This window comes from Mirounga angustirostris, unplaced genomic scaffold, assembly GCF_029215605.1.
Source record: "Mirounga angustirostris isolate CCGP_5_RB_7025 unplaced genomic scaffold, mMirAng1.0.hap1 SCAF_6, whole genome shotgun sequence".
NCBI classification, from domain to species: Eukaryota; Metazoa; Chordata; class Mammalia; order Carnivora; family Phocidae; genus Mirounga; species Mirounga angustirostris.
In genome coordinates, this window is record NW_026991714.1 from 77,769,112 (window position 1) to 77,791,849 (window position 22,738).

At 39.0% G+C, this 22,738-nt stretch overlaps 1 protein-coding gene across 1 annotated transcript in view; it reads left to right on the plus strand.

Annotated features, from left to right (window-relative positions):
* Positions 1 to 5,185: 5,185 nt before the first annotated feature.
* The window catches only part of LOC123846386 (zinc finger protein 33B-like), a 30,246-nt gene continuing 12,693 nt past the window's right edge, over positions 5,186 to 22,738 (plus strand). The window contains exons 1-4 of the mRNA XM_045877756.3: positions 5,186 to 5,757; positions 8,755 to 8,817; positions 17,519 to 17,645; positions 17,904 to 17,999. Coding sequence (XP_045733712.2) covers positions 5,602 to 5,757; positions 8,755 to 8,817; positions 17,519 to 17,645; positions 17,904 to 17,999 — 442 coding nt within the window. The 5' untranslated portion in view covers positions 5,186 to 5,601. The remainder of the gene's footprint in view (positions 5,758 to 8,754; positions 8,818 to 17,518; positions 17,646 to 17,903; positions 18,000 to 22,738) is intronic.

The window sequence follows — 22,738 nt, forward strand, 5'->3', positions numbered from 1 at the left end:
GCTTGGGCATTGAGAGCTATCACAGGTTAGCTTTTGGGTCCTTTTAACAAATCCTTATCATTGTTTCTAAAGCACTTCCTTACTTTTTGACATACAGGGTGCTCCAGGCTCCTTGTATTTTCTGTGTCATGAGATCAAGTCCCGCATCAGGCTCTGCACTCAGTGTGGAGCCTGCTTAAGTTTCTCTCTCTCCCTCTCCCTCTGTTTATTTGGATGGTAGTGCTGTTTATGTTGAAATTCTTACTGATTTTCTTTCCGCTGAAAAAAATGTCAATGTCTCCAATTAGGGACTTTTCTATTTTTTCTTTCGGTTCCATCAGTTTTTGCCTCCTGTCTTTTGAAGCTCTGTTGTTAGATGCATACACATTTAGAATTGTTATGCTTTCTTGGATAATCGGTCTCATTTACATTGTGTAATGTTGCGCCTCATCCTGGATTATATTCCTTGTGGTGACATCAGTTTATCTAGTATTCATAGAGTTTTTTCAGTTTTGTTTTGGTTAGCGATTGCATGTTATATTTCCATTCTTTTCTCTAAACCTATGTTTATATTCAGATGTAGTGTGGGTTTCTTAAGAGAATAACCTTAAATATTTCTTTAAGCACTTTATAGGTGGCATTTTATTTTTTTCTGCTTAGTTTCTCGTGAGAATGCTTCTGAAAGCTGCTGAAAGTTTTTGGATATTATTTGCTTTTGTGTGAACATCTCCGTGTGAGGATTTATTCATGGTAATCTTTTTGACGACTATTGTACATGGTGTGAGTGTACATTTATAACATTGCATGAGCAACCATCACAACTGTTTTCAACATGAGCCAAGACCTAAATAAAAACATTATTGTTGAGAATAGTATTTGTAAATACATTAATGTGAATCAAGAACAGCATCACCTTGGCCCTAGTGCTCCTACTCCATTTGCTTTAAGTGGGAAAACTTGTGTGGGCCCTGAGGCTTATAGGGTCTTCTTGGGGTTGAGGAGTCTCTGGGTTTCTAAAACCCCTGAGGGCCTAAAATCTTGTGGACTGGGGGTGTGAATTATAAAATTCACTGGGGGTGTATATTAAAAAATCCCCCCATTGATTTGGTAGGGCCAATAATGCTCTGTAAGTGCCGGGGACCTAGCAGCCATGGGGGAAGCAGCAGTGACTTACGCTCATTTGAGCATATACTGCATTCCTAAAGACCGTATCTACCTTCTGAGGATGTTGTCTTCCAGTTGGCAACATAAATGAATCTTCAGTAAGCCATTCCACTTTTCAGTTAGACCAGCTGTTTCAGAGTGATAAAGTATTTGGTAAGACCAGTTAATTCAATGGGCATGAGCTTAATGCTGCACTTCCTTTGTTGTGAAATGAATTTCTTGACCAGAGGCAGTGCTATGGGGAATACTACTATAGTGAATAAGGCATTCTTTGAGACCACAACTAGTGGTGCTGGCAGGAGCATTGCAGATGGGAAAGACAAATCCATATCCAGAATATGTATCTGTTCCAGTAAGAATGAATTTCTGCCCCTTCCATGATGGAAGAGGCCAAATATAAACATCCTGCCAGGAGGTGGCTTATTGGTCCTCCCAGATAATGTTGCCATATCAGGACGTGGTGTTGATCTCTGTTCTTGACGACTGATTTGGCACTTAGCAGTAGCATTATCTAAGTCAGCCTTGGTTAGGGGAAGTCCATGTTGCTGAGCCCATGTATAATGTCCATCCCTGCTACCATGGCCACTTTACTCATGGGCTAATTGAGGCCATGATCACTCTGGTAGATGGGGAAAGAGGCTTGCTGACATTCACAGAGCATACTATTTTGTCCACCTGATCAAAAATGCCTTCTGTAATAGATGCCCTTTGGTGGACATTAGCTATTAAGTTACAAACTGTGAAGGGTATGAGATTCTTATCTTACTTGCAAGCTAACAAGTTAGCCTGCCATTTAGATAAAACTGTAACTGGCTAAATTATTAGCTTTAAGAAAGGTAAAATCACAAATATACACTTGCACACAAATACAGAAAACACAAGGTCTTTGGGTCAGAGATAAAGGCAGTTTATTACTATCAGCAAAAGCACCAGCCAGAGGAACTTCATAGCACTGATTGTCTGACATACAGTACCCATGGGGCAACACAGTGAAGGCTAGTTGGTGCCTATACATGCAATGGAGAAATCCTGAAATTAAACAATGACTTTATGTAGAATTGCTGGTGACTTTTAGCTTGTGGATATAATGGATTACGTTGATTTTTTGATGTTGGACCAGCTTTGTCTACCAGGAATAAATTCTACTTGGTCATGGTGTATTTTATGGATAGGTAGATAGATATCTTATCCATATCTATATATAGTTGGATTCAGTTTGCTAGTATTTTGTTGAGGATTGTTGCATCTAAATTCGTGAGGAATATTGGTCTGTAGTTTTATTTTTGTACTTCTTGGTTGATATTGGTATCAGGGTAATAATATGCCCATGAAATTAGATGGGGAGTGTTTCCTCCTCTTTTATTTTCTGAACAAGATTGTGTAAAATTGAATGAATTCTTCTTTAAATGTTTGGTGGAATTCTCCAGTGAAATCAATGGGGCTGAATTTTCTTTTTTAGGAGATTTTTAAGTACAAATCCAGTTTTTAAAATGGTTGTAGGACTATTCAGATTGTCTGTTTCATTTTGGTTGAGTTTCGGAAGTTTGTGATTTTCAAGAAGTTCATTTCTTCTAAGTTGTTGAATTTATGAATATAAAGTTGTTCACTGTATTCCTGTAATATCCTGTAGTGATAGTTTCTTTAATTGCATTGATGATTTATCTAGCAATAAAGAACATGTTCATTTTTAAGTGTGATACAAAGAAGCTTCTAGCAAGTTAATACTTACACAAAAATTTGGTAGAAATACCCAGTTGCCCAAATCCACGTCGAACCTGGATATCTCCTAGTATTTACACTTTTCATATGATTTTTTAAATGTTTGCCAATCTCAACATGTCATAACAATATGTGATATTTTAAATATTTACATTTTGTTATTTCTCAGAATATACTTTAATATACAATAATTGGATTGCTCTTTTTTATTGTGTTTTAGGAACACTTTGTATGGTTTAGATGCAAATTCTTCTCTTTTTTGGCAAATTCTTTATCAGATATGTGTTTAGCAAATATTTTCTCCTATTCTGTTGTCTTTTCATTTGCTTAGCATTGTCTTCCACAGAGTAGATGTTTTTGATGTTAATAAAGTCCCACTTGCCCATTTTTTTTGTTTCATGGATGATACTTTTGTGTTGTATATAAAAATATATCACCAAAATCTCTTAGATTTTCACCTTTCTTCTTCTAGGTTTTTAGTTTGCGGTTTTACATTTAGGTCTATGGTCCACTTTGAGTTAATTTTTTGTGAAAAGTGTAAGTTTTATGTCTAGATTCATTTCTTTTGCATTTGTTTGTCCTATTGTTCCAGCATTATTTGTTGAAAAACTATCCTTTCTCCATTAAATTAATTGCCTTTGCTCTTTTGCCAAAATCATCAGTTGACTGTATTTGTGTTGGTTTCTATTCTGTTCTATTCATCTTTGTCTTTATTTGCCAATACGTACTGTCAGAAATGAGTTGGCCATGGGTGTATGTGGTTATTTCTGGACCTTCAGTTCTATTCATTATTCTGTAGGTGTATCCTTAAAGCAGCACCACATTGTTCTCTTTTATGTAGCTGTGTAGTAGGTTTAGAAACCATTTGGTGTGAGTCATTCAACTTTGTTTTCAACATTGCTTTGGCTATTGGAGATGCTTCATATTTCCTTATGAATTTGAGGATAGGTTTTTTCATTTCTGCAAAATGGCTGTTGGAATTTTGATGGATAGTGCATTGAATCTGTAGATTGCTTTGAGTAATATTGCCATCTTAACATTATGTCTTCCATAACATGAACATGGAATGTCTTTCCATTTATTTCAGTCTACTTCAATTCTTTCAGCAATGTTTTACAGATTTCAGTGTATAATTTCTTTATCTCCCTCTTAAGATTATTCCTAGGTATTTTATGCTTTTGTATGCCTTTGGAAATGGAATTTCCTAATTTCCTTTTCAGATTATTCATTGCTGCTGTATAGAAACATAAGTGATTTTTTCAGTATTGATCTTGTATCTTAAAACTTAACCTAATTCATATATCAGTGCTAGTATAGAGAGAGAGAGAGAGTGTGTGTGTGTGTTTGCTAGTATTTTGTTGAGGATTTTTATAACTATACTGATAATTTTCATCTGTAGTTTTTCTTTGTGATGCCTTTGTTGTTTGTTTTGAATACGGAGAATGCTGGCATCATAGAATGAGTGAAGTGTTCTCTCCTTCATTATTTTATGGGAGAGTTGGGAAAGGATTGATGTTAATTATTCTTTTAAATATTTGGTTGCATTCACCAGTAAAGCCATCTGATAGTAGGCTCTTCTTTGTTGGGGTTTTTCATTTCTGATTCAATTTCTATTTGTTATGAATCTGTTGAGGTTTTCTATTTCTTCTTCAGTTTTGGTAATTTATGTGTTTCTTGGTATGAACATTGTTTTATACTTATCATTGGTGCATTTGTCTTTTACCTTACACGAGAAACAGAGGAGTTACTAAAAAAATAAATGATACTGGTTTTTTATATTTACCTGTGTAGTTATCTTTATTGGTACTCTTTATTTTCTTAATATGGCTTCAAGTTACTATCTAATGTCTAACGCCTTCCTTTTCATGCTAAAGGATGTCTTTTAGGATTTTTTTATAGGTCAGGTTCACACTGACTTACCTTGACTATTTGGTCAGGCTTTGTTTCCATTCACAAGGTCCTGAATTTTGTTTTGTCCCCAGGTCTGAGCAAGCACCGTGAACAGCTCCGCTGACCACAGTGGGAACATTTCACGTCAGACTACCCCATCATGCATTTTGCTCACCTCCCCCACTCACTTGCCCAGTTTCCTCTCAAAAGTTCCTGCTGACCCATCTTACTCCTCCCTCTAAAAGAAAAGTCTTTTTCTAAAGTTTATTTACTTATTTAAGTAATCTCTACACCCAACATCGGGCTGGAACTTACAACCCTGAGATCGAATCACAAACTCCCCCAACTGAGCCAGCCAGGTGCCCCAGAGAAGCCTTTTTCTATTTGATTTTGAGATGCTTTCAGATCCTGAAGTCAGAGCATTGTTCCGATTGCAAGTCTTTTTTGAAAAAAGTTTCTCCTTACCGAAGTGTGGATTTATTTTTATTTGACATTTGAAGGTCCTAGTTGCTTACCTTCTTCGCTGCTGAAATGCTATTATTTTATCTATTGTTTACTTTGAAACTATTATTTTTATTTTATTGCTAGCATTTCCTAGTATCTAATTCGTTTAGCTTTCTAGTATGTAAGGTACCCTTTCTACTTCTATTCATAACGCACATTGATTTACATTTTTGCCTCCTTTGGTCGCTTGGCGTTCAAAAAGGCACACTGGTTGTGAGACTATTTCTTCGAGGTACTGAAAAAATTCAGGGCTGCCTACAGAAGCGACAACCCCATGCTACCATCTCTGAATTGGTAAAGAAACAACGTTTCCGAAATTCCCCAAAGTCCTGGGCGAGCAGGCTTATGGGATCTGAAGTCCGGAAGTTTGTGAGCCCGCCGCACGTGGTCATGGGAGCTGGTCTTCTGCGGCTCCTCCTGCGCAGGCGCAGTACCTCGCAGGCGCTTTTAGATGCTCCAGCATACCGTGGGAGACGGTCCGGAGTGTTCAGGATTCTGGAGGTCTGCATGCCGCTTTGGGAGTTGGTGCGGCCCGAGTGGGAGGAGGGGCGAGACCAGAGGGTTGGGGAGATCCGAGAGGGTCCCTGCGTGGCTCCAGGGAGCGGGCGGGGGCGGCGATGCCTGGCAGTAGGGAAGAGGCTCGCGGACCCTGGCGGGACCCTCGGCTGTTCTATCCGAGAGACTGGGTACGAGGAGGCGTCGGCCGAGTGGAGGGACCACAGGACCGGAGAATTTCTATTAGGGGGAGGGATCGGCTTGGGAGGCAGGGAGGCAGGGACTCCGCACCCGGGGGGAGGATGCGGACTCCGCGTGGATCCCGCGGCGTGGTTTATGCGGTCGCGGGAGGAGCGCGCGTTGCGCATGCGCAATGGGTGCGCTCGGTCCTAGAGCGGCGGGAGTTGAGCGGGTGCTTTGATTTATGTAGGGCTGAACAGAGTATAAAAGTATCATCTGGGAACGATAACCTACGTGAGGCTTTACGTCTGTAAAACTGAAGATATTAATAACACCTGCCTCATGGGGTTGTTTAGAGGATTAAATTCTGTAGCTCAGTGCCTAGCAGTAAATATTAGCCGCTGTTGTTAATAGACTATTTCTTCTCACTGGTTACTTTATGCTCACAACCTCTCACTTAGGTCGGTATAGCTCTCTCTGCTGTAACAAATTAGAAAACTGAGATGGAGAGGAATGTTATATACCCTATGTCACAACACTAGCAGATAAACTAGAAGGCAATTTTATTTTTTAAAGATTTTATTTATTTATTTGAGAGAGAGGGAGGGCGCATGAACGGGGGGAGGGGCGGAGGGAGAGGGAGAATCAGACTCCCCGCTGAGAAGGGAGCCCAACCCAAGGACTCGATCCCAGGACCCCAAGATCATGACCTGAACTGAAGGCAGCCCTTAACCGACTGAGCCAACTAGGCGCCCCACCAGAAGACAATTTTATTTATTTTTTTAATTTTTATTTTTTAAGATTTTATTTATTTATTGGACAGAGGGAGAGAGAGAGCCAGGGAACACAAGCAGAGGGAATGGCAGAGGGAGAGGGAGAAGCAGGCTCTGCAGCAAGCAGGGAGCCTGATGCGGCTTTGGATTCCAGGCCCCTGAGATCATGACCTGAGCCGAAGGCAGATGCTTAACCATCTGAACCACCCAGGCGCCCCAACAAGACAATTTTAGTTGTTTCTCCAAATGTCATGTTCTTTGCAGCTTGCTGTCTTGGGCACAGTACTTAGCGGAAATAATTCGGCATGTGAAGAAACTATTTGAACGATTGAATCTTAACCATGTAGTATTTTTTTTTCTGGGATTTCTAGATGTCTTCAGAGCCTTTGATAGAGACAGTATAATTGTATCTGAGTTAGGTTTGTAACAGTTCTCAGCAGCCTTGATTTGAGTTTATGGAAGGTCTGACCTGAGAATCTATGGAATATTGAACTGTGGGCCTGGGTGACAATTCCAGTAAAAATGAATTTGCCCCTCAGGTGCATTTTTCATCTACGTTAGAAAAGCGAAGTAAGAAGGAGGAGTCTCTAAATACATAATGTTAGATGGAGAGAACCATCCCACTATTTGAGGGTTTTTTTTTCTTTCTTTCTTTTTAAAGTAGGCTCAGTGTGGGGCTTGAGCTCATGAGCCTGAGATCAAGACCTGAGTTGAGATTGAGTTGGTCGCTTAACCGACCGAACCCCCCAGGCACCTCTTGAGTGAATTTTAAGCAGAGGCAGTGTATTTCTCAGAGAGGAGCAGATCCTAGGTTTTCACAGCCTGTTCAGAATGAACGAGATTTGAAAATGTTGCCACATTCAGAAGCTCCCAGGCTGCCTAATGGAGGGAAGCCGGGACCAGGCCAGCCAGGTGGGAAGGAGTGAAGGACGGGTAGGTGACATGGAAAATAGAACTTCACTGGAGGCATTCCAGGGATTGTGGGAAAAGGCCTTAAAAGTAGATGTGAGGCAGTTTTGTCTCAACAATCCCAGTTCAACTCCCACTCTTTATTTTTCACTCTTCCCAGATTCTGAGCTCTTTGAATCTGGCATTTAAAGATGTGCTGATGAGTTCTTTATAGGACAGCAATACAAGAAGAGTTGTTTATTTTTCTTCTTGAAAGTTGAGAAATTGGTGCTGAGAGGGTAAGTGAATTTCTCTGGCTTTGTGTTGGGGTAGAACCCAGAGGAGGTGTTGAGTCTCCCCACCCCAGTCCATGCTGACCACATCATCACTGGTAAAACACATTCCTTAAAAGACAGCCATTTGAGAATCTGCATGTGCTTTAAAAAAACAATTAAAAAGGGGCGCCTGGGTGGCTCTGTCATTAAGCATCTGCCTTCGGCTCAGGTCATGATCCCAGGGTGCTGGGATCGAGCCCCACATCGGGCTCCCTGCTCGGCGGGAAGCCTGCTTCTCCCTCTCCCACTCCCCCTGCGTGTGTTTCCTCTCACTGTCTCTCTCTCTCTCTCTGTCAAATAAATAAATAAATAATCTTTAAAATAAAATTTAAAAAAACAATTAAAAAGTACCCTTACCTGAAAGTGCCTCCATCCTTTTTTTTGTAGCTTTGGTTGTGTTCTCTAACTTGAGAAGTAAACAAGGAAATATACATGTAACAACTTTTGTTGTACAACCTCTGCTGAAGGTTTAGTGTTCCTTCATTTAACGTATTGTAATTTGCTTAACCAATTTTCTCATTTTTAAAATTACTTTGAAACAGAACAGAGGGGTACAGACATTGTTTAAAAATGTCCTAGACAACAGTTCCATACACCCAGTGAAAAATTGCACACCCAAGCTCTGCATGGCCAAATCACAGTCATACGTGGTCATTTGGGTGCTTTATCATGTGTCGTTTCCTGCCCCTTCTGCAAGGTGAAAAGGATATTCTCCCACAGAGAGGCATTTCACCCAGGTGATGTTTGCAGCTTTTTAAGAAGGCAAGTCCAGGAACTGCAAGACAGTCTGTACCTCTAATGACTTCATTCCTCCTTTTCTATCCCAGCTCTGCCTTCAGAGATTTCTACATTTTTCCAAGAGAGACCAGCAAAATATGAAGAAGTCCTATGTGAGTTGTTGAAATCATTTTCTGCTTTGTTTTACAATGGATCTTATGAGGATAATGATTCATATTTGAAATAGGAAAGTAGAAATAGATAAAATGAACCTGAGGGGAACAGCATGACACAGTGGTTCTCAAACTTTAGTGTGCATCAGATCAAAACTGTGAAGTGTTTTAAACCATAGAATGGGGCCTGAGAATTTTCTTTTTTTTTTTTTTTTTTTGAGAATTTTCATTTTGAACAAGGTTGCAGGTGATACTGAGGTCTATAGACTAGTAGCATTGGATTAGCCGATCAATAGGGCAAAGGTGGCAAGGAGATAGACACATACACACACACACACACACGGATCATATGAAGTTAGATGGTTATCAGACCTAACTTGCAAATATTTCTGACCTTTTATTTCATTTTTATTTTTCTTTAAAGATTTTATTTGACAGAGAAAGACACAGCGAGAGAGGGAACACAAGCAGGGGGAGTGGGAGAGGGAGAAGCAGGCTTCCCGCAGAGCAGGGAGCCCGATGCACGGTTCGATCCCAGCACCCTGGGATCATGACCTGAGCCGAAGGCAAACACCTAACGACTGAGCCACCCAGGCAGCCCTATTTCTGACCTTTTAGCCACGACTCCCCTCGTGCCCCTGGGGGAAAAAAAAAAAACGTGTGTGAAGCATCCCAATTTCTTTTGGAACCTAAAGACTTTCTGGCATCAAGAGCTGAATAAAAAACTTTTGTTTCTATTTATATAAATGATGAACAACCTTCTGGTGACAAACCATGAACTAAATGCCTATAATTATCCTTCAGTGGAAGCAAAAGACAGAGTACCAAGCAGAACCCAGTTAATGAGGCTTTTTAGGAGACTGTATTACTGAAGCCCATGTAGACAGCTTTCCCATGGTCTTGGTTTGATTTTGTTTTCCCTTGATAAAACCTAAAACTTCTATAGAATAAATTGACTGCATGTCCTTAAAATAACTCCAAAATTCCCAGACCCTGACAACCACTAATCTACTTTCTGTCAGTATGGACTTGCCTCTTCTGGATCTTTTATATGTATATAATCATACAGTATGTATTTTTTTTGTGTGTCTTCCTTCACTTAGTATAATGTTTTTAAACTTCATCCATATTGGAACATGTTACAGACTTCGTTCTTTTTCTTTTCCAGCTTTATTAAGGTATATTTGACAAAACTGTAAGATATGTAGTGAACATCGTGATGATTTTGGTATTTGTATACATTGTGAGAGGACTCCCATCTAATCTAACACATCCATCACCTCAGATATTTCTTTCTTTTTTTTTTTTTTTTGGTGAGAACATTTAAGTTCTCTCAGCAAATTTTATTTGTACAATACAGTGATATCAACTATAGTCACCATGTTATACATTAGATTCTCAGACCTTCATTTTACAGTTGAATGTTTGTACCTTTTTACCAAGACTTCATTCCTTTTTTATTGCTGAAGAATATTCTGCAGTATAGATGGACCACATTGTTTTTCCATTTACTGATTAATGGACATTTGGCTTGTTTCTGCTTTACCACTATTGTGAATAGTGCTGCTCTGAACATTCACGTGCACGTTTTGCTGGAATACATGTCTTTGGTTCTTCCGGGTATTTACTGAGAAGTGAAAATGCTGGATCGTACCTTAGTTGTAGTTTTAACTTACTGAGGAACAGCCAAACTGTTTTTCACAGTGCCTGCACAATTTTATATTTCCACCAACAATGTATGAGAGTTCGTTTCTCCTCATTATTGACAATGCTTGTTATCTTTTTATTATAGCCATCCCAGTGGGTGTGAAGTAGTATCTCATTGTGGTTTTGATTTGCTTTTCCCTAATGACTAATGAGTACCTTTTCATGTGCTTGTTGGATATTTGTATATCTGCTTTGCAGACATGTCCATTCAAATCCTTGGCCCATTTTTAAATTGGATTTATTGTAAGAGTATTTTGGGTACTAGATTTTTTTTTTTTTAAGATTTTTATTTATTTATTTGACAGAGATAGAGAGCACAAGTAGGCAGAGAGGCAGGCAGAGGGAGAGGGAGAAGCAGACTCTCCACTGAGCAGGGAGCCTGACGCGGGGCTCGATCCCAGGACCCTGGGATCATGACCTGAGCCGAAGGCAGACGCTTAACCGACTGAGCCACCCAGGCGCCCCGGGTACTAGATTTTTATCAGATATATGATTTTCAAATATTTCTTCCCATTCTGTGAGTTGTCTCTTTTAATTCTCTTGAAAGTATATCCTTTGATTCACAAAAGGTTTTAATTTGGTAAAGTCTGTTTATCTCTTTTCCTTTGTTGTGTTTGCTTTTGATGTCATATCTAAGAATCCACTGTCAGTCTAAGATTGTGAAGATTCACTCCTGTTTTTTCCTAAGAGTGTTAGAGTTTCTAGCTCTTACATTTAGGTCTTTGATCTATTTTGAGTTAATTTTTGTATATGATATGAGGAAGGGGTCCATTTTCATTCATTTGCATGTGGATATCCAATTCCAATACCATTTGTTGAAGAGACCATTTTTTTTCTCCCAGTGAATCATCTTGGCACCCTTGTTGAACATCATTTGACCATAGATGTATGGGTTTATTTCTGGACTCTCAATTCTGTTCATTTGCTCTGTATGTGTATTATCATGCCAGTTCCTCCCGTTTTGATACTGTAGCTTTGTAGCAAGTTTGAAGTCAGGGCATGTGAGTTCTCCAGTTTGTTCTCCTGAACAAATTCTTCTTGACAAATTTGTCAAGATTGTTTTGGCTATTTTTTTTATTTTAAAGATTTTATTTATTTATTTGACAGAGACACAGCGAGAGAGGGAACACAAGCAGGGGGAGTGGGAGAGGGAGAAGCAGGCTCCCCGCTGAGCAGGGAGCCCGATGTAGGGCTCTATCCCAGGACCCTGGGATCATGACCTGAGCTGAAGGCAGACGCTTAACAACTGAGCCACTCTGTAGTGCTACATAGAGATATTCCTCACTTCTTTTTCCAGTTGCTTAGCACTCTTGGTGTGAGTATACCATAACACATTCAACTAAACTAGTTCCTTAGTAATCAATACTTGGGTTGTTTTTAGTTTTTTTTGTAAATATAAATAGTGATATAGCCTTGTTCCTACACCTCCTCTTTCTTTGGCCAATGTGTCCTTGTAGTTGGTTCCCAGAAGTGGGATTTCTGGGTTAGATGGTAAAATCATGTAATTTAGCTAACTATTGCCATATTTCACTTCATGTTAGTTAATCACTTTGCATTCTGCACAGGATATGAGGATGCTTTTATGCCTATAACAAATTAAGTATGTGTGCTGTTAAACTTTTGGATTTCTTCCAGTCCAATAGGAGTGAAATGGTTCAGTATAATTTTTTTTTTAATTGTTTATTCTCTTTTATTCCACATTTTACCCTCTTCTGGTTTGGAAGTCATAAACCAGATTTTATTACCTTGGTGGTTACTCTTTGCATTAGTTTGCTGCAAAGGTTCAGTATAATTTTTATTTACATTTTTCTTTTTAAAGGGTAAGCTTGATTTTATAAGTTTAATGCCATTTGCATTTCTCTTCCTGTGAGTTTTCGCTTGACAGTTCTTGCCCGTATTTAGAAGATTATTGGTTTTTTCCTTTTTAGGAACTCTTTATATAGGGGTACTAACCCTTTCTTTGTCATGTAAATTGCAAATACTTACTTCTGGGTTGTCATTTTTCTTGTCACTTTTCTTTGGGTTTTATTTTATTTAATTCTGCAGAGGATTTGTTTGGTTGTTTTATAATTTTATGTTGTCAGATCTTATCAGTACTTTATTGCATCTGGATTTTTAAAAGTCTGATGCTCTACTGACTGAGCTATGGGGGCTCTGCATCTAGATTTTTAGATATGGTTAGGAAAGTTTTATTCTTTCTTAAGTTATGGGGGAACTCACCCATGTTTTCTTCTATTACTTACATAGCCCCCCCCCTTTTTTTTTTACATTTAAGCTTAACTGATCCATTTGCAGTTGTCCTGATGTATAGATGAGAATGGATCCTGTTTTATTTTTCTTAACCTATTAAATTATCCTGCCACTCTTAGTGAAAGATTCTTTTTCCTACTTTATGATACTGTCTGTCATTTACTAAGTTTCAGATGCATTTTAGTCTATTTCCATTGATACGTCTTTCTATTTATGTGTCTGTACCAATTTATTTTATTTATAGGAGCTTTATGTTTATGTCTGGTACTGTCTGGTAGATTAGCTCTCCTCATTGCTCTTTTTTTCAGCTTTTTCTTGGCTTACCTTGCTTTTTTTCCAGTTCAAATATATAATCAACTTGCCTTATTCCAGGTTAGAAGCTTGATGGTATTTTTTTTGAGACTGCATTAAATTGCTCTATTAATTTATGAATCAAAATCTTGATGCTAACATTTCCTATGTGAGAAAATGGGCTAGCTTTCAGTTTCTTTAAATGTAGTTTTTAAAAGGAATGCTTTCATAGTTTTCTTTATGTAGGTTTTGTTCATTTTTTGTTACAACTTCATGCCTAAATATTTTTACTTCAACTTTCACATTTTACAAAGTTAAAAAATACAAGGATTTTCCTCACATATTTTCTTTATTTGTGATATACCCCTATTTGTACCCAAAGTGTCCTTTAAACTATGTTGGGTTTAGGATCCAATCAAAGATCATGCCCTTGTATTCTTTCATATTATGGACTTTTCTTTTTTAAGTACTGGTCACATGTCTTGTTAAATAGTTTCCTTGTACTTAACTGTGCTTTAGAATCATCTGAAACTCTTGGAATATTCCTGTACTGAGACTACACTCCATACCAGTTAGGTCAGAAACTCTGGGGGTAACACCTGGCAGTGTGCAGCCATGTTGAGAAGCATGATTGTAGAATGCCCCCACGTCTGTGTTGACTGATCTGTTTTTCCTCATGATTAGATTCAGAATATATATTTTTATTAGGCTCATTTATTGGATGCTTATTTATTTATTTATTTGAGAGAGAGTACGATCGGGGTGAGAGGGAAAGGTAGGAGCAGACTCCCTGCTGAGCAGAGCGCCTGATGCGGGGCTTGATCCCAGGACCCTGGGATCATGACCCGAGCAGAAGGCAGACGCTTAACCGACTGAGCCACCCAGGCACCCCTATTGTATGCTTTTTATATGGTCTGACTGTACCATTATTGATAATACTACCAGATATCTCCACTTGAAGAGTAGATTTTCTTTTCCCTTTTTGTAAACTAATAATCTGTTGGGTGAAACTTGGAGACAATGTGAACGTTCTTATTCCCAGTGACCTTTCATCCAGTGGTTGACTGTTTAGGTTGAGCACCTTTTACCATGTTTATTGGCCATGGGTCTTTTCTCTTGTGAAGTCATTGTTAGGTCCTTTTCCCATTTTTCCATTAGATTGTGTTGCTCATACTGATTTTAGAAGTATTTTATATATTCTGGATATAATCCCTTTATCATTTCAATATGTTGCCAAAATTTCCTGCTGATTTACTTTATTTATTTTATTTTATTTTATTTTTAAGATTTTATTTACTTATTTGACAGAGAGAGAGAGAGCACAAGCAGGGGGAGTAGCAGACAGAGGGAGAGGGAAAAGCAGGCTCCCTGAGGAGCAGGTGCTGAGCCCGATGCGGGGCTCGATCCCAGCACCCTGGGATTATGACCTGAGCCGAAGGCAGTCACTTAACCAACTGAGCCACCCAGGCGCCCTGATTTCCTTTTTTTTTAATTAATGGTTTCCTTTTGATTAGTAGAAGTTCTTAATTTTAATGTCATGCAATTTATTTCATTCTTTTCCTTTATGATTAGTGCTTTTGGTGTCTTGCTTAAAATTTTTTTGCTTGTCTACAGATTGTGAAGATAGTTTTTGTGTTATCTTCTGGAAGTTTTACTGATCACATTTTAACCTATAATCCATCTGGACTTGATTTTCGCATATTATGTGAGATTGAGATCAAAATTGTTTTTTTTTTAATGTCCTTTTCTCACTGCCCTTCTGTAACACTTTTTTTTTTCCCCTTAATAAACCAGGTGTCCATGCAGTCCAGTTTCTAGACTACAAATTTAGTTCCACTGATCTTTCAGTTTATTCTTTTACTGATAGCACACTCTGGCAAATTACTCTAACTTCAGAATAAATCTTTATGTACACTAGTACATCAGTTTTTTACTTCATAATAAGTTACCTCAAATTTTACAGGTAAGAACCACACAAATTTATTATCTCACAGTTTTTGTGGATCAGGTGTCTAGGAATAGGTTAGCTAGGTTCTCTTAGGCATTAAAGCTGCAGTCAAGTTGTTGCCTGGGACTCCTTATCTAAGGCTTGGTTGGGTTCCCATCTGTACATATGTGGCAGAAATTATTTCTGCACAGCTGTAGAACTCACAGTAGCTTGCTTCTTCTTTGAGGTCAGTAGAAGAGTCTCTGATATTTGACGTTCTTTAAAAGACTCACATGGTTAGGTCAGGCCCACCCAAGTCAGTCTCCCTTGTAGACCGAAGTCAGCTGATTAAGGGATCTTAATTATACTTGCAAAATCTATTTTGCCATAAAATGTAACATAATCACAGGGACATAAGTCTCTTCCACTTAAGAGGAGTTTATATTAAGGTGTTGGATCCATTGGAGTTAATGTGAGATTCTGCCTAGCATAATTAGTGTGAGTTTATTCATTCTGTTCTCCAAGATGGCTTTGGTTATTCTTGGCCATTTAAGTTTCTATGTAAGTTTGAGAATCAACTTACCATTTTCCACAAAGATACCTGCTAAGATTTTAATTCTGATTGTCTTGAATTTATAGGCCAATTTGTGGAGAAATGAGATTTTTTGTAATACTGAATTGTCCAAACCATGAATATAGTGCATTCCTCTATTTATTTAGGTATTCTTTGTTTTTTTCTCAATAATACTTTATACATTTCTGGATAGTAGTCTGTTCTTTTTCCTATTAACCAATTTTTACTATATGGCATGAGTATTGATTAGCTGTTTGTTTTGATAACCTGGGAATGATATGTCTCTGTGTCTGCTTGCAATATTTTCCACGGTGGTCATCTCATAAGTGGGTGGTATAAAACCTAGGAACTGTACAAGACAGTCTGTTCAGTTATGGGAAGAAAATATTCAGGTGTCTCCCTAGGTTTATTTTAATCCATAAAAAGAAGAATGAAGAAATCTAACGTACAGTGAAATGGATATAGTTAATAATATTGTACTATAATTATGTAATGTGATAAATATAGCTACATTGGCAATCATTTTATAAGCATATCAGAGTTACACAATGTTACATGCCAAATTTATTCAGTTGAAAAAATAAAAGTGACTTAGGAAAAATAATAACAAAGCAATTTAATATATAGACTGACATTATAAGTTTACTATTTATGAAAAGAGGTTTCCTAGATGGAACAGTAACCAACTATTTTGGACACCCTATTCTACAGGAGTTATGTCCAGAATTACTCAATAACATATTCCCTGAAGACTACTATAGCTCTTTATGTGAACATAGTCCCAACAGTACTTTCCTCTGTGTTCACTTACTCCTTTAACTACATTTTTTTAAAAAAAGATTTTTTGTATTTATTTATTTATTTTTTATTTTATTTTTATTTTTTTTAAAGATTTTATTTATTTATTTGAGAGAGAGAATGAGAGAGAGCACATGAGAGGGGGGAAGGTCAGAGGGAGAAGCAGACTCCCCGCTGAGCAGGGAGCCCAATGCGGGACTCGATCCAGGGACTCCGGATCATGACCTGAGCCGAAGGCAGTCGCTTAACCAACTGAGCCACCCAGGCGCCCAGATTTTTTGTATTTATTTGACACAGAGAGAGAGCACACACAGACAGAGGGAGCGGGAGAGGGAGAAGCAGACTCCCCGCTGAGCAGGGAGCCTGATGCGGGGCTCGATCCCAGGACCCTGAGATCATGACCTGAGCCAAAGGCAGACACTTAACCGCCTGAGCCACCCGGGCACCCCTTAACTACATATTTTAGATGTGTACATGTTTATGCTGTTGCCCCAGGTTCATGAATGATACTCTGTTATCAGTGAAACCCACCCTAATAGCAAGAATAGAACTTTTCTCCCCTCTGTAACCTCACTCTACTTTGCACATGTTTTTACTGTAGTAGGATGATATGCTACATGGTAGTTGGATGCTTAATGTTTCTGTCTGTCAGATTATATGCTCCTTGAGAACAGTGACATGGTTTTATTGGTTTTCAGATTCTCAAGGTAGGAGAGTTCTTTATGGCATGTAGGCACATGGTTGGGACATCAGTAACTTATCACAGTGGTGAGGAATGTCTCATGCTTTCTCCTCCAACCAAGTGCAAAAGTAGATGTGCCAGAACACATTTTCTACTTGTGAATAGTAAACTCCGTAACAATTCTCTGACAGGGGCGCCTGGGTGGCTCAGTTGGTTGGGCGACTGCCTTCGGCTCAGGTCATGATCCTGGAGTCCCTGGATCGAGTCCCGCATCGGGCTCCCTGCTCGGCAGGGAGTCTGCTTTGCCCTCTGACCCTATCCCCTCTCATGTGTTCTCTCTCATTCTCTCTCTCTCAAATAAATAAATAAAATCTTTAAAAAAACAAAACAAAAACAAAAACAATTCTCCGACAGCTTTTTCATGTCTTCCAATTGTGATTACTTATATTTGAACACAAATGTGCTGTTTCAGGGATCCTTATCATTTGAGGATGTGACTGTGGGCTTCACCCAGGAGGAGTGGCAGCACCTGGACCCTGCTCAGAGGATCCTGTACAGGGATGTGATGCTGGAGAACTACAGCCACCTTGTCTCAGTGGGTAGGGATTGTTTTCCATGTAGACTCCTAGTATGCGCTTCCTTTCTTGGTTTGACACCTGTAGAAGCTTTGTTGAGTCTAATAATATTTAGGCTTGAGATTCAAGTATTAAGCAGAAGGATTATTGAAACACCATAAAGAATGTTTTCTTCTTCAATGAAACATTGTAATTGGCCCCTGAAGACTCATTTTCTGTCTTCTTCAAGGACCCTGAAGCCTACGAGCCTAGCCCATTTCCCATGTCATTTCCCAATTTCAGGGTGTTGCGTCCCTAAACCAGAAGTGATCTTGAAGTTGGAGCAAGGAGAGCAGCCATGGATACTTGAGGAAGAGTCCCCAAGCCAGAGCTACCCAGGTGAGTTAGTACGTATTAAGCAGATGGACACCAGGTGACATGGTATAAATTGTTTTTATTCTCACGTGTTTGTTTATATGTTCATTTTCACATTAAACAAATACTGAGTACCTGCTGTGCCTCACTCAGATTTTAGGTGCTGAAACACATCAGCAAACTAAATTTGTTCCTGACCTCATGGAGCTTACATTCTGATAGGGAAAGATAAGAAATAAACAACAGCACATACATACACATACTGTACACATGTCAATAAAATAGCAAGGAAGTTATAGATTGAAAATAATGAAGTGTAATACTTGAGAAAAGGAAGTTCAGAAAGGCATTTTGATGATATCAACTTGAATGAAATGAGGGTGAACATCATGGGCAGTCTTGATGGCAGAGGTGACACTAAATGTCAGTCCACCAAGGCAGGAATGTACTTTGTGTTTTTGAGGACACACAAGTATCAGTGTGGATTGGGGGAGGAGTGAGCAGAGAGTGGTAAGAGTTGGCATTGTAGAGGTAATGGAGCTCAAATTATGTAGGGCCATTTGGGGTATGATAAAGACTTTGATTTTATTCTGAGTAAAGTGAGAAGCCATTTGTATGATTTTACCTAATATAAATGACATATGCTTATTTATCTTTTAAATTTTCTCTCTGGCTGCTGGGCAAAGAAAATACTATTAGGGGCAGAGGAATGAAAGTGAGACCATCAGGACGGTATTTCAGTCTATGAAAAGGTGATGATTGCTTACCCTTGGTTGGAAGTGGTGAAGAAGATTAAAAGTGATTGGCTTCTGTATCTGTTTTGAAGATGGGACCTCTAAGATCTGCTGTGAGTTGGATAAGGAATGTGAGAGAAAGAAAGCAGTCAAGAACAACTCCAGGAATTTCACCCAGAGCAGTCAGATGAATGGATACCAGTTCCTGAGATGTGGGATACTGGAAAGAAACAGTTTTAGAGGGGTCATTAGGAGTTTAGATTGCACATACCAAATTTCAGGTGATTATAAAATACACAGGTTTACATGGGAATAAGTATTTGGCTGTATGAGCAGAGGTAATTTAGGGAAGACCCCAGGTTGGAGATATTTATTTGGAAATTATCAACTTGTGGTAGTATTTAACGTTTTTAAATTTAGTATTTGAAGCTAAGGGATCGGGTAACCACCTCTCCTTAAAGTTAAGCGTGAACAGATTTGAGAGGTCTGAAGGCCCCTGGGATACTAATGTTCAGAAGTCATGAAAATGAGAAGACTCAGCAAAGAGAGAAGAAGCAGTTTGGGGATAAGGTGGAAACAGAGAATGTGGTGTTCTGTAGCCAAGTTAAGACAGTTTGCAAAGACAAAATGAACTTCTTGAAGAAGAATATATAAAGTCAGCATTTTCTTTCTCTGCCCACAAATCATCCAGAGGCATTAAGGAAAGTGAGCAAGACAAGGTTCATTATATGACACTAGTGGATATCTGAAATCCCAAATCAATACAAATGTAAACGCAGCAAAGTGGATGAAAGGATCAAGGAGTGTATATATCAGCAGGTGGGTAGAAAACAAAAGCATTTCTGATGCTCACAGGGACCGGCAGCGCACTTTTCATGAGCAGAGTACATCCTCTGAGGCGTGAAACCTAAAACTTTGATGAACAACAGTGCTGTGAACTAGATGGCTGAGCTCCCTTCGTGACAGTTTGGTTCTGCAAAGCAGACGTAGTAAAGCATAGAAGCACAGACCGTATTTTTCAGTTTCTGAACTATTTTCTCTATTTCTGTGACAGTGCAAGAGAGACTGTAAATGAGGGAAAACCACTTAACAGACCCCTAAATGTGCAGAAATAATCTTATATGCTATCTTAGTGGGTACTCCTAGGACAGAATTTGAAGCAAAAACGTACTTGATAACAATTGGTCAGGATGTGCAGACCTACAAAAATGCGGGAAGCGGGGGTGGGGAGTGAAGGCTGATTAGAAGGAGGGGATGGCTCCAGGGGGTGATTACCTCGTTAACTATAGCGCTGTCATTAGCACATCTGATTGCTCAGAGTAGCAGGATCTTTTCTGAGTCTTAATGTGAACCGCTGTGTGCCAGAGCAGCATGTCAGAAAGGTGGAAGGGAAAGGATAGTATCTTTTGTCTTATTCCTCTCTCATGAGATGAAACTGTTCTGTAGAGTTTTAACTACCTTTCTTTCCTGGATTGCATCAGTTTGTCTAGGCAGATGCTGGGGAAGTCGGGGCCTCCATGGGCCCAGTTCAGCCTCTTGGGCTTGTAGTTTCTGTGAAGTCAGCTCAACACTCGGTTTTCCTCAATTTGGAGCTGCAGCAACACCAGCCCCAGTGACCTGACTCAGTCATTACCAAGAGAGCAGGCCATTGCCGAGGCTAGTCTGGCGAGGAAGGAAGCACATCCTGGTTGATCTATAAACTGAGACCAGTACATGTGCAAAACACTTGTTCATAATGAATTGTCTCACTAGCCTAAGACATGACTCTATTCCCTCTCCCAAGTAAACCTTTTGCAGTGTGTGCTGTTCCTTAAAAAGCTCACATCCTTTGAGCCCGAGTAATGGAAAAGGAACCAGCACAAAATGCATATAAAACTACTGAAAGAAAAAGGGGTGGAAAAGATCGGGAAGAAAGCTAGTTGGTGATAGAATTGTTATCTGATCAAAGTAGTCCTAAAGTAGATAAATTATGTGACCAAATATTAAATCATGAATTTCCAAAGGGTGAACTAACTGAATTAATTATCTCTGTGATACAAGAATTTAAGAAAGATATTAATAAGGGAATAGTAGCAAGCACATGGTGGGTGTCAAATTCAGAAAAGAGAACAGAAAATATAATCACAGTAAAGAAAGCAAATTGGGGAAATCCCAAGGAAGAATAGGTACTGTCAGATTTCTGTTCAGAAAGGTAAGCAAGAAGAAAATGAAATAAATTTTGAAGATTACATTAAAAAGAGAGTTCGCAAACATACCATACAGAGAATTCATTCCCCAAAATAGAAAGGAAAAGAAATAGAATATTTAAAATATTTCAAGAACACTTTTTGTGAGGGAAGAGATATATGATTAAATCTATATAAGAGAGCCAGTCCTTGTCAACATTAGGATATATTCTAATAAAGGCACTAGATTTCAAAAAACAGTCATTTTAACAACCAGCCAATAAAAGAGAAAGTCCAAATAGCCTCAGACTTCTCTATAAGTAAAATCTGTAGCTGAGAGTCAGAAGAGCAGTTTCTACAAAATCCTCAAGGTGTCACATTGAGAATATTATGCCCAGTTAAGAAGATATTCTTTTTTTTTTTTTTTTAAAGATTTTATTTATTTATTTGACAGAGAGAGACATAGTGAGAGAGGGAACACAAGCAGGGGGAGTAGGAGAGGGAGAAGCAGGGAGCCCGATGTGGGGCTCGATCCCAGGGTCCTTCCTGGGATCATGACCTGAGCCGAAGGCATACGCTTAACGACTGAGCCACCCAGGCGCCCCAAGAAGATATTTTTTTTTTTTTTAAGATTTTATTTATTTATTTGAGAGAGAGAGAGAAACAGCATGAGAGGGGATAGGGTCAGAGGGAGAAGCAGGCTCCCCGCTGAGCCGGGAGCCCGATGTGGGACTCGATCCCAGGACTCCGGGATCATGACCTGAGCCGAAGGCAGTCGCTTAACCAACTGAGCCACCCAGGCGCCCAAGAAGATATTCTTTAACAAAGAGCAAATCTTTTCTGAATAGACAGGAACTCTAGGATCTTTGTTCCTAGAAGCCTCTAAAGAATGAATATCAGGTAACCAAGGAATGACATAAAAAAAGGATGGTAAAAAGGCTGGTAGTGGGCTCTGAATTTAACTGAAGAACTAATTTTGTTTTTTAATTTTTTTTAAAGATTTATCTGGGAAAGAGAGAGTGAGCATGGTGGGGAGAGGGAGAGAGAAACAAGCAGACCCCGCACTGAGCATGGAGCCCGACGAAGGGCTTGATCTCACAACCCTGGGATCACGACCAGAGCCGAAACCAAAAGTCAGACAGTCAACCGACTGTGCCACCCTGGCGCCCCCAAAGAACTAATTTTAAAGCAAATGTGGGAGCCACATGACAGAAGAGAGTGTACTAGTTGTAAATCTGGGCAACACAGAAAGGCTATGTATCTATATAGGTAAAAGGAAGCCAACAACAAATGGAGAGGAAAGAAGGAATACAAATAGAGTGAATTCTGTTATAACATGATGTGTGTATTCCTAAAAAACAAAAAAATCACTGCTCCATATAAAATAGTGTACTGAAAATCACAGGGCTAATGGGAAAACATCCCCAAAAGCTTTGTCAGTGAAACAATGAGAGGCGTGTTGAAGTCTGCAGCTATAATTTTGTGGTTATTTCTCCTTTCGGTTCTATTGATTTTTGCTTTATCAATTTAAAGAACTATTAAGTGTATAAATATTAGGATCTTTATGTTCTCTTGATGAATTGACTCCTTTATGATGATGTCTCTATTTCTAGTAGAACTTTTTTGTTCTGAAGCCTACTTTGATATGAGTACAGCTAGTCCACAGATCCTAGCTAAACCATTTATTGGCTTAGACAAGTCACTTAACCTCTATGAGCCTGTTTCCTCATTGTAAATTTAGATAATAAGACCTTTGTCACAATATTTGTGAGCATCAGATGAGGCAAGATATAAATACACAGTGCCTTGCTAAAAATAGGCATTCGGGATGTTTATACTTTTAACCAACATTTAACTGATGCCC